At 38.1% G+C, this 13,211-nt stretch overlaps 1 protein-coding gene across 3 annotated transcripts in view; it reads left to right on the forward strand.

The window, feature by feature from the left end:
* SLC44A1 (solute carrier family 44 member 1) overlaps positions 1 to 13,211 on the forward strand; it is a 210,861-nt gene that overhangs the window by 96,276 nt on the left and 101,374 nt on the right. For all 3 annotated transcript variants that reach the window (XM_047768087.1, XM_047768089.1, XM_047768088.1), the window contains exon 4: positions 11,263 to 11,399. In XM_047768087.1, the coding sequence (XP_047624043.1) occupies positions 11,263 to 11,399 (137 nt within the window). The remainder of the gene's footprint in view (positions 1 to 11,262; positions 11,400 to 13,211) is intronic.

A 13,211-nucleotide genomic window follows, 5' to 3' on the forward strand; every position in this document is an offset into this window, starting at 1 on the left:
AAAAACATGCCTCTGTTGATTTTTTTTTTGTCTTTTGTCTTTTGAGGGCCACACCTGTGGCATATGGAGGTTCCCAGGCTAGGGGTCAAATTGAAGCTGTAGCTGCCAGTCTACACCACAGCCACAGCAATGCAGGAGCCAAGCCGCATCTGCAGCCTACACCACAGCTCATTGGCAATGTGGGATCCTTAACCTACTGAGCAAGGCCAGGGATTGAACCCGCAACCTCATGGTTCCTGGTCAGATTCGTTTCTGCTGCACCATGACAGGAACTCTGCCCCTGTTGATTTGTTAGTTATAAAACTCTGGTCTGCCAGGGCAATGCTTATTTGAGAGTTGGTTATTTGTTTCATTTCAAAAAACAAAATTGCCACATATAGTTCATTTTGTTTAAAGTGAAAACTGAAACTAATGTAAGGATTTTTTTTACCAGGCTAAGGGCATTTGCAAATCAAAAGGCAAGAAAGTGCAGTTTTAATGAATCCTAAATTTGTCTGTTTAATATAAGCACTTTTCCTACTCTGTAAATATTCAGTTAAATGCCAATTAGCTGAAGTATAATTATTTGTAGACATGTTGCCATGGGTTAGATGAACTTCAGAATGCTGGAAAAAATATTCAAAGTTAAGATAGAACAATTAAAATTATTAATTGTATTTGTGGGAAGTATTTTGAGAATAGAGCAGGTTGGAAATAGAATGAAACTCAGAATCAGAAGGAATAGGTTTGACTTCTTAACTCTGGTACCTACCTACTATCTCTCTTAGGCCACATAGTTAGTCCCTTGGGGTCTCTGTTTAGTCATCTCTGGAAGGTTAAGGCCTTTGTCTCATGAAATTGTTGTGAGGATCAAATAAAGTCATTCATGTGACAGTTCCCACCATTCAGACATTCAGTAAGTGTTAATAGACTGTAAATCTAAGGCCAATAAATTATTTTAAACATTGTGTATATGTTCACGTGTGCACGTGTTTTGTATGTGTGCATCTGAATATGGGAAATACATAGGGAATTAAGTTTATTGTGTTCTTAGACTGTGGAGGTGGGTGATTTTTGAATTTAATGGTGTGTGTGTATGTGAGTGTATTTCCTGAGGATACCATTTAAAATTATTTTTGTAGTTCTATCGAAGCAGATTCTTCCAAACAATATACACAGGATAAAAAATATGCAGTGTTAATTTTATAGTATTATAATCATTTTAGAATTCTCCTTTCCTTCTTATATTGTTTTCCTGTGCTAGATCAGTTCTGGAGACCTACTTAGTGCTTCTTAAGGCTAATGCCTTAACAGTCATGAATACACCTACACAGATTTTTCTTCCAAATGAAAGCTAAATACTAGTATTATAGTCTTATTTTATGCCCACATAGAAAGTGTTGAATTTAGTGCCTTACTATGAAATGTAAAATTTGGGAAAGGCAAGTTGGTTTCTTAATGATATAAATCCCTGAGTATACACTGCATCTTAGATGCTTTGTGTACATTATCAACAACATTATAACAAACTGTAAAACAGGTGGTATGCAGTTTTACAGGTAAGGAAACTGATACTCAGAAGGATAAATATATTCTCCAAGGTCAGAGAACTAATAAGAAAGAGAACCAGAAAGCAAGCTCAGATTCATTTGGTCCAGGTATGGTGTAAGGCTGCTGCCTAGTCATTAGTATAATTCAAGGGAGTGGTGCTTTAAGGTATAAAAAAGTTGGAAATAAAGAGGGCACTTGTGGCCTTGGAGGGGACAGAAGCTTGCAGGACAGTCAGATAAGGCATCTGTTCTCAGGAAGCTGTAAAAGGCACTGTCATTGATCCAGCTTAGGCCCAGCTGTCTGCAGGTCCCTGAACCTCTGGCCTTCCTTCCTTTTCCACAGGCGTGTGCTTTTTTTTTTTTTTTACTATCATAAGAGTCTTTAGATATTTCTTAAGACATTGCTCATCACTTAGAACTGTACACTTAAACACCTCTATCCCACCCCAGTTCTACTGTCCACCCCACCCCAGCACACATAGAAACACACAACAGGGTTGTTGTGAGAACAGATGAGTTCATATGTATAAAGTGGTTTAATACAGTGTCTGGTACCTAATAAGTACTCAATTATTTCCATTGTTGATTGTGTTATTATTAGCGGTGTTGGTTGCGCTAATGTTAGCAAATGATTCAACAATTCTAGGACACCTACCTCATGGACCACCATGTTCCCTGCCCAGGGGCTGGCTTCATGCAGTTCATTGCAGAGGGTCCCAGGGGTGGGTATGCTCTATAAGATGTATAGGACAGATGGAGGGAGAATTAGTGAGGAGATGATTACTTCTACACAAAGGTTTCCAGAAAGTTTTCTCTGTGCCCTAGATCCTTGTTATCAGAGAACCAGATCTTTCTGCCTGACTTCTTTTCTTTCCTTTTATCTATGTATTAATGGTATTGGAGTCACTAACAGGATAACAAAAAATTCATTTTTTTTTTAAGTTTGGTGGTTTGTAGCTTATACTTGGCCTTCATGCTGTGTTCCTGGTCCCCAGCTCCACCAAAGTGGTCAGTAAGTTACTCTGCCTCTCTGGTCTGACATACCTCCCTCCCAACTTTTTTTTTTTTCCTGTCTAATTTTTTTTCTGATCTCTCTCTCTCTTTTTTTTTTTTTCCCCTTTTTAGGGCCACACCCTTGGCATTTGGAAGTCCACAGGCTAGGGATTGAATCAGAGCTACAGCTGCTGGCCACAGCCACAGCCCCAGCAATGCCAGATCCAAGCCATGCACATGGCAATGCTGGATCCTTAACCCACTGAGCAAGGCCAGCGATCGAACCCACATCCTCATGGATACTAGTCGGATTCGTTTCCGTTGAGCCATGACGGGAACTCCCACCTGATGTTTCTTTATATGGTCCATCTTACCCATAGATTGACTTCACTTTTTTGCTTTTCAGTTTTCTCACCCAATTCTTGCATTTTGTTATATTTCCTGATTTGAATCACGTTTTGTATACCAACAGAATTTAACAACATGGGAAAGGTTATTGGAAGATACATTATTTTATAAAACTTTCTGTGGACCCAGTGGAATAGAACCCAGGGCTGGAGGTTCGTTAACTCTTATCTTGGGAGAAAGTATTCCTACTTGTGCTCTTTCCCTGAAACCATAGTCTTAGATTTTGCTTATCTCAGTTAAGAGTGTTTGACTGCGGAAGTTCCCAGTGTGGCTCAGCGGTAACAAATCTGACTAGTGTCCATGAGGATGTGGGTTCGATCCCTGGCCTCGATCAGTGGGTTGAGGATCTGGAATTGCCATGAGTTGTGGTATAGGTTGCAGACTTAGCTTGGATCCTGCGTTGCTGTGGCTGTGCTGTAGGCTGACAGCTGCAGCTCCAATTCAAACCCTAGTCTGGGAACTTCCATATGCTGCAGGTATGGCCCTAAAAAGCAGAAGTAAAAAAAAAAAAGAGTGTTTGACTCTTACTTTCTCTTTAGGTAAATGCAATCTCTGTCATCTCTTCTACATTCTAACATTAAAAAAAAGTTTCAGGAGTTCCTGGTGGCTCAGTGGGTTAAAGATCTGGGTTAAAGATCTGGTGTTGTCATTGCTGTGGCCCTGGTTACTGTTGTGGCGCAGGTTTGATCCCTGGCCTGTGAACTTCCACAATCTGTGGGTGCAGCCAAAAAAAAAAAAAAAAGTTTTAGTGTAATTTCTAATTAATTTTCCCATTCCAAAAATATAAACATACAGGAAACACAAAGTATGATATAGGATTTGGGGATTATTTTGTTAATATGAATTAGGCCTTTTTAGTAAACAATGTTGTAGTTATCTCAAGTTGGAAGTAATTGCTTTCGTTCTAGAACATATGAATTCTAAAAAGTAGAAGAAAAAAAATTAAAATCATTTTTTTCTAACACCCAGTGATGACTGTAATTGAACTGTGTATTTCTCTCTAGTCTACATTCAACTTTATGTATTAAATTTTATGTAGTTTTATAATGCATTTTTGTAATTATATATTCATTAGCTCATGTCCTTTTTTTTTTTTAACTTACACTAGAATATTCAGATGAGTCAGTGAAACAAAAAGCGTAAACCTGTTTCCTCTAGTGTAGAAGAGTGGCAACACACTATGAAGGAATGAGAAATAATATTTTTAAAGCAGCACTAGGGCAATTGGTTAATTACTTAGAAAATTAAAGTCATATTTTTTCCCTCTTTTCCACACACCAAAATGTATCTATGAAACATTTAATATGGGAATGGGGAGCTACTTTTTGAAGCATAAAAAAATAGTGAACTAATCACAAAAATAAAACAGAATAGATTTGATGACAAAAACAGAAAACTTTTCCCAAACGACAGTTGGCAAATCATGAAAAATACTTGTATCAGCCTTAACAGAAATTTAATACCCTTCATATACAAAGTGTTTGTAATTCAGTGAGTAGTAGAATACCTCTACTTTGAAAATAAGCAAAAGATACAAAAAATTTAAAAAATGCAAATGAACAATGTATGAAATAATGTTTGAACTCATAAAAAATGCTGCTAAAACAATAAGATTATTTTTATCTGTTTTTTATCTATTTTTTCTTTTCTTTTTTTATAATCGACCTACAACACTGTATTATTTCATGGTGCACAACATCGTAATGTAATAATATTTCTGTGCATTACAGAATGAGCACCATGATAAGCAGTTACTTTCTATCACCATACAAAGATATTACAATAATATTAACTCTATTCTCCGTGCCATACACTTCATTCCTGTGACTCATTTATTTTATAATTGGAAGTTTGTACCTTTTACTCTCCCTCACCTATTTCACTCATTCCACCCACCTTTCCTGTCCCATCTGGAAAGCACCTGTTTGTTCTCTGTGTCTGTGAGCCTATTTCTGTTTTATTGGTTCAATTGTTTTGTTTTTTAGGTTCCATGTGTAGGTGAAATTGTATGGTAATTGTCTTTGTCTGTCTGACTTATTTCACTTAGCATAATACCCTTTAGGTTCATCCATGTTGTCACAACTGGCAAGATTTTGTTCTTTTTTAATAGCTGAGTATATATATTTCATTATATATACATTTTTATTACATCTTCTTTATCTGTCTATGTATGGGCACTTAGGTTGCTTGCATATCTTGGCCATTGTGAATAATGCTGACGTGAACATAGAAGTGCATATATCTTTTTGAATTAATGATTTTGTTTTCTTTGGAAAAATACCCAGAAGTGGAATTGCTGGATCATATGGTAATTCTGTTTTTAATTTTTAATTTTTAATTTTATTTGCTTTTTAGGGCCACACCCATGGAATATGGAGGTTCCCAGGCTAGGGGTCCATTCGGAGCTACAGCTGCCAGCCACAGCCACAGCAACATCAGATCTGAGCCAGCCACATCTGCCACCTAAACCACAGCTCATGGCAACGATGGATCAAACCTGCAACCTCGTGGATCCTAGTCTGTTTCATTTCCACTGCACCACAGTGGGAACTCCTGTTTTTAATTTTTTTATTTATTTTTATTTTTTTAATTTTTTTTTGTCTTTTTTTGCCATTTTTTGGGCCGCTCCCTCGGCATATGGAGGTTTCCAGGCTAGGGGTCTAATCAGAGCTGTAGCCGCCAGCCTACGCCAGAGCCACAGCAACACCAGATCTGAGCCATGTCTGCAACCTACACCACAGCTCATGGCAATGCCGGATCCTTATCCCACTGAGCAAGGGCAGGGACCGAACCCGCAACCTCATGGTTCCTAGTCGGATTCGTTAACCACTGCGCCATGATGGGAACTCCTGTTTTTAATTTTTTGAGGAGCCTCCATACTGTTTTCCATAGTGGCTCAGTTATATCCCGCAATAGTGCATGAGGGTTCCCTTTTTTCCACATCCTTGCCAACACTTGTTGTCTTTCTGTTAATGCCATTCTGACAGGTGTTAATAGCCATTCTGACATTAAAACCATATATTATGGTTTTGATCTGCATTTCACTGATGATTAGTGACGTTGCGCATCTTTTCATGTCCCTGTTGGCCCTCTGAATGTCTTCTTAGGAAAATGTTCAGGTACTCGCCCATTTTAAATTGGGTTTTTTGTTTTCCTGATGTTGAGTTAAATGAGTTCTTTGTACGTTGAAATTTTTTTTTTTTTTGTCTTTTTACCATTTCTTGGGCTGCTCCTGCAGCATGTGGAGATTCCCAGGTTAGGGGTCGAATCGGAACTGTAGCCACCGGCCTATGCCAGAGCCACAGCAAGGCGGGATCCAAGCCTCGTCTGCAAGCTACACTACAGCTCATGGCAATGCTGGATCCTTAACCCACTAAGCAAGGCCAGGGATCGAACCCTCAACCTCATGGTTCTTAGTCGGATTCGTTAACCACTGCACCACGACAGGAACTCCTGTATATTGAATTTTAACCCCTTATTGGATACTTCCTTTTCAAATGTCTTCTTCCATTCAGTAGGTGACCTTTTCATTTTGTTGATAATTCCTTTACTGTGCAAAAGCTTTTTAGTTGGATATAGTTCCATTTGTTTATTTTCCTTTTGTTATTCTTGCTTAAAGAGATATATCCAAGAAATTGTTAAGACCAATATCAAAGAACATAGTGCCTACGTTTTCTTTTAGAGGTTTTATGGGTTCAGTCTTTAGTCCATTTTGAGTTTATTTTTACATGTGGTATGACAAAGTAGTCCAGTTTGATTCTTTTGCATGTGGTTGTCCAGTTTTCCTAACACCATTTATTGAAGAGGCTACCTTCCCCCAATGTATAGTCTTGCCTCATTTGTTGCAAGTTAATTGGCTATAAGTGTGTAGGCTTATTTCTGCACTCTCTATTCTGTTCCATTTTTCTGTTTGTTTTTGTGCAAGTACCATACTGTTTTGATTACTGTAGGTTTGTAGTACAATTTGAAATGAGGGGATATGAAACCTCTAGCTTTGTTCTTCTTTTCTCACATTATTTTGGCTATTTGTGTCCCTTTGTATTTTCATACAAATTTTAGAATTATTTGTTCTATATATTAATTACATTATCCTGAAACTTTATTGAATTCATTGATGAGTTCTAATAGTGTTTTGGTGGCATCTTAAGGATTTTCTGTACATAGTATCAAGCTACCTGTTAACAGTGACAATTTTACTTCTTTCTTTCCAGTTTGGATTCCTTTTATTTCTTTTTCTTGTCTGATTTCTGTAGCTGGGACTTCCAACACTATGTTGAATAATAGTATTTAGAGTGGCTACCCTTGTCTTGTTCCTGATTTTAGAGGAAATGCTTTCAGCTTTTCGCCATTGAGTGTAATATTGATTGTGGGTTTGTCATATATAGCCTTTATTATATTGAGGTATGTTCCTTCTATGCCCACTTTGTGGACAGTTTTTTGTTTTTTTTTTAAATCACAAATGAGTGTTGAATTTTGCCAAAAGTTTTTTTTCCACATCTATTGAGATGACCATGTGATTTTTATTTTTCAAATTGTTAATGTGGTATATCACATTGATTGATTTAGAGATGTTAAATCATCTTTGCTTCCATGGGATAAATGCCATTTGATCATAGCATATAATCCTTGTAATGTATTGAATCTGGTTTGCTGATATTTTGTTGAGAATTTTAATATCTGTGTTCAACAGTGATATTAGCCTATAATTTTCTTTTTTTTTTTTTTGATATCTTTGTCTGGTTTTGGTAGCAAGGTGATGCTGGCTTCATAGAATAAGTTTGGAAGCATTCTTTTCTTTTCAGTTTGTATAGTTTGAGAAAAATGGATGTTAATTCTTCTTTAAGTATTTGGTAGAATTCAGCTGTGAAGCTACCTGGTTCTAGCCTTTGATTGTTTGGGAGTTTTTTGGGTTTTTTTTACTGATTCAGTTTCCTTACTGGTAATCAGTCTATTTTCTGTTCCTTCCTGATTCAGTCATGGGAGATTTTATGTTTCTAGAAATTTGTGCATTTTATTGGCATATAATTGTTTTAGTAATCTCTTGTGATCCTTTGTATTTCTGTGGTGTTAGTTGTAACTTCTCTTTCATTTCTGATTTATTTGAGCTTTCTCTTTTTTTCTTGCTTAGTCTGGCTAAAGACTTATCAAATTCGATAATTTTTAAAAGAACCCACTCTTATTTTCACTGATCTTTTCTTTCTTTTTCTTAGTCACTATTTTATTTATTTTTGCTCTAATCTTTATTATTTCTTTCCTTTTATTAACTTTGGGGTTTTGTTTGTTCTTTTACAGTTCCTTTACTTTAGGTGTACGGTTAGGTTATTTTTTTTTTTTTTTGTCTTTTTGCCATTTCTTGGGCTGCTCCCGTGGCATATGGAGGTTCCCAGGCTAGGGGTCGAATCGGAGCTGTAGCCACCAGCCTACGCCAGAGCCACAGCAACACAGGATCCGAGCTGCATCTGCAACCTACACCACAGCTCACGGCAATGCCGGATCGTTAACCCACTGAGCAAGGCCAGGGACCAAACCCGCAACCTCATGGTTCCTAGTCAGATTCGTTAACTCCTGTTTGGGGTTTTTTGTTTGTTTGTTTTTGTTTTTGTTTTTTGAGATTTTTCTTGTTTTCTGAGGTAAACTTGTATCATAGAACTGCTTTTGCTGCATTCCATAGATTTTGGATTGATGTGTTTATATTCTCATTCGTCTCAGGTATTTAAAATTTTCCTCTTTGATTTCTTTAGTGACTCACTTCTTATTTAGTAGCATATTGTTTATCCTCCATATGTTTGTGGGTTTTGCGTGATTTTTTCCTTTTAGTTGATTTCTAGTCTCATACCACTGTGGTTGGAAAAGATGCTTGGTGTGATTTCGGTCTTCTTAAATTTATTGAGACTTGTTTTGTGGCCTAGCATGTGATCTGTCCTAGAGAATGTTCTCTGTGCCCTTGGAAAGGATATATATTCTGCAGCTTTTGGATGGAATAATAAACAAATATCAGTTAAGTCCATCTGGTCTAAGATGTCATTTTAGGCGAGTGTATCCTTACTGATTTTGTTTGAATGGTTTGTCCATTGATAGAAGTGGAGTGAAGTCCCCTACTATTATTGTATTACTGTCAGTTTTTCCCTTTATCTGTTAATATTTGCTTTATGTATTTAAGTGCTCCTCTGTTGGGTGCACAGATTATTTACAATTGTTCTGTCTGCTTCTTGGATTAATCCCTTGATCATTATGTAATATGCTTCTTTGTTTCTTGTTACAGTCTTTCTGTGGGTTTTTTGTTTGTTTGTTTGTTTGTTTTGTCTTTTTAGAGCCACACCCACAGCATATGGAGGTTCTCAGGCCAGGGGTTGAATCAGAGCTAAAGCTGCCAGCCTGTTATGGTCTTTGTTTTAAAGTCTATTTTGACCAAAGAATTGCTACTCCAACTTTCTTTTTGGTTCCATTTGTATGAAATACCTTTTTCCATCCCCCCATTTGCAGGCTGTTTGTGTCTTTAGATCTGAAGTGCATCTTTTGTGGGATTTGGGTCTTGGGTTTTTTGTTTGTTTCGTTTTGTTTTGTTTGTTATTATTTTTATCTATTTAGACACTGTGTCTTTTGATTAGAGGATTTAGTCCATTTACATTTAAATAATTATTGGTAGGTATGTACTCATTGCCATTTTTTTAATCGTTTTCTAGTTTTTATCACTTCTTCCTTTGCTCTCTTCCCTTGTTGTTTGATGCCTACATTTAGTGTTATGTTTAGATTCTTATTTGGATTCCTTTCTCTTTTTGTGTGTATCTATTATAGATTATTAACATGTGGTTGTTATGAGATGTATATATAACAACATATATTTATATATGATGATTTTAAGTTGATGATCTCTTAAGCTCAAAGACATTCTAACAACCTTGCCATTGTAACACACTCTTATCCACCCTGCCTCCAGCCATTGCTGAAATGTTTAATGTTTTTTGTGGGTGGGGCTAGGTCCTGAGCAGCTGCACTATTTGAGTCCTGGGTCTGGTGCCAGCCTGCTGGTGGTTGGGTCTGTGTCCCAACATCACTTGCATTAGGTTCCAGTCCTCTGGTAGGTGGGAATGGGTCCTAGGTTAGATCTCTGTGGTGCCTGGGGCTGGTGTTGGCCCACTGGATGGTGAGATTGTGTCTATGCATGGCTGGCTGCTGGTCCTGGGGCGTCCGGCAACTGGAGCAACCAGGACGTCCTCTGGTGGGTGGGTAAGCTTCTGGCACTAGTAGTCTAGAGGAAGGACTCCAGAATGTCAGTGACAGTGTCCTTGTGGTAGGACGAGCTCCTCAAAATGCCTGTGGCCAGCATTCATGTCCACAGATGGGTCACAGCTGCCTCCTGCCTGTCTATGAAAAGAAATAAGAAAGTGGGTCTGACCCAGGCACATGTCAAATTACTGTATCTGTGTTGGGTTTTGGATCATGTGAGATTTTATGTGTATCCTTTAAGCCTGAAGTCTCTGTTTCCTGCAGCCCTCTGACTCTCCTGTGTGCAGACTCTGCTGGCCTTCAAAGCCAGATGTTCTGGGGGCTTGTATTTCTGCTACAGGGTCCCTGGGCTGGGGGCTTATTATGGGGCAGATTCCTCTCTTCTTGGGGAGAACCTCTGCAATTGTGATTATCCTCCCATTTGTGGGTTGCCTATCCAGTGGTGTGGATCTTGCTTGTACCATGTCTCTGCCTCCCATTTCATTTAATTGCGATTCCTTCTTTATATCTTTAGTTGTGGGGAATCTTTTCTTCTAGTCTTCAGGTCATTCTCATCAATAGTTGCTCTGTAAATAGTTGTAGTCTTTGTGTGCCAATAGGAGGAGACAAACTCAGGGTCTTCCTACTCAGTCATCTTGGCCACACCTTATATGTGTGTGTATATATGTTCATTTTTATTGTACTCTTTTTATATGATTATATATTCATTAATGAAAGTTTATGTATAAAATAGAATTCTTGTTATATAGCAGTATTCCAGTAATTTTTTGGTACAGCTTTGTCAAAAAATTAAAATTAATTATTTAAAAAAACACCAAAATATATAATCTTATGATAAAATATACATTACAAAATTTTAAATTAGAAAAATAGATCATGAAAAATATGAGTCCTATAGTTCCTCCATCCCCACTGTTAACAGTATATTTATAAGCAATTTTTTATATTCATATATGATTATATTTTTGATGTGGTTGTTCATCTGTGATTGAATTTGGAAGGAGTATGGAATAAGATGTTCTTTGCTCTTAGGTTTCTTCATATACACAGTGAACTAGACTGTGTTTTGTGAAATAACGTCTCACTATTTTTCTTCATGGTTTAGGTATGTATTCTTTTTGGATCCATGCAATCTGGACTTGATAAACCGGAAGATCAAGTCTGTAGCACTGTGTGTAGCAGCATGTCCAAGACAAGAACTGAAAACCCTAAGTGATGTTCAGAAGTTTGCCGAGATAAATGGTGAGACATTAGGCCATCCGATTCTATTCCCCAGTCCCTCATTCTCACTGTTAAATATTATGTGTTTGCCTTTCAGAATAAATTTGTCCTAGCATTAAATAAATCATTGAAGAACCTTAGAAAGACAAAGAGAAGTGAAAGTACTTTTGGACTTCCTTGATATAAACTTGCTATTGTCACCTAAGGAGCTTGTTGAAACTCCAGATATCTGGGCCCCTCCCAGGGAAATTCTGACTGAGTAGGTCTTTGGGGTCTGGAAATTTGCATTTTTTTTTTACAAATATTTCAGGTGATTTTGATATAGCCTGTTTGAGTATTTAGGAATTATTAGACTAAGTGTAAATTTTGGGTTTTTTTTTTTTCCCTATTCCTAAGCATAGGTTATTTTAAAATAGTTTATTTAATCTAATTAATTAATTAATTTATTTATTTTGGTCTTTTTGCCATTTCTTGGGCTGCTCCCACGGCATATGGAGGTTCCCAGGCTAGGGGTCGAATTGGAGCTGTAGCTGCTGGCCTACACCAGAGCCACAGCAATGCAGGATCTGAGCTGCATCTGCAATCTACACCACAGTTCACGGCAATGCCGGATCCCCAACCCACTGAGCAAGGCCAGGGATTGAACCTGCAACCTCATGGTTCCTAGTCGGATTCATTAACCACTGAGCCACGACAGGAACTCCTAAATTTTATTTTATATATTTTTATTTTTATTTTTTGCCTTTTCTGGGCCCACTGCCGTGGCATATGGTGGTTCCCAGGCTAGGGGTCTAATCAGAGCTGTAGCTGCCGGCCTACACCAGAGCCACAGCAACACGGGATCCGAGCCATGTCTGTGACCTACACCACAGCTCTCAGCAACGCCGGATCCTTAACCCACTGAGCAAGGCCAGGGATCCAACCCGAAATCTCATGGTTCCTAGTCGGATTCATTAACCATTGCGCCACAACGGGAACTTAAAATAGTTTATTTTATTTTTATCCTTGGATATAATATGTATTTATTACAGGAGATTTTAAAAATTTAGAAAATAATAATGACGTAAAAACTAAAATTCCACCATTTTTCATGTGTTAGTGTGTATATAATTTTACTTTTGTAATTAGACATTATGTCTTAAACATTTTTATAAGAAATAAGTTTTGAGAAACTTTGAGGTTAAACATACGGGAATTAGCTGAGAAAACAGCCTGTCAGTTTTCTGAACCCTAGCTCTCTTCTTTCGGGTTGCTAATCTCCAGGTGCTGTCTTCAGCTCTGTATGACTCACATCAGATCTCTTCAGAGAAATTTTTTAAAAACCTCTCTCTGTGGAGGGCTGCATAGCGATAGTCCTTCAAGCCTGTATTTTTCCATGAGGTTTCATGTTTGTATTTTGTGTAAGAATCCTCAGAGCTGCCTCAGTCCCGCCCAGATTCACAGGCTGGTTCTAGCTTTGGAACATGGGCTGACTCAGGAATCCTCCAGGTATAATGTCTGGCTGGAACACCCTGGGGCCATGGCTAGACACACCCCACCATGGCTACAGATCATTTCAGCTGGGGTGCTAGTCTTCTGAGGGTAGCAGGACTGCAGCCTTCCAGACTGGCAGTATTCCTGTCCCATCACTTCATGTCCTCAGCATAGGATGGTGGGAAGAACATGGGACTGATTTAGTTTTTGTTTTTGTTTTTGTTTTCATTTTTGTTTTAGGGCTGCACTTACTGCATATGGAAGTTCCCAGGCTAGGGGTCGAATCGGTGCTGCAGCTGCTGGTCTACACCATTGCCACAGCCATGTGGGATCTGAGCCGCGTCTGCAACCTACACCACA

Source organism: Phacochoerus africanus, chromosome 2 (assembly GCF_016906955.1).
Source record: "Phacochoerus africanus isolate WHEZ1 chromosome 2, ROS_Pafr_v1, whole genome shotgun sequence".
Taxonomy (NCBI): Eukaryota; Metazoa; Chordata; class Mammalia; order Artiodactyla; family Suidae; genus Phacochoerus; species Phacochoerus africanus.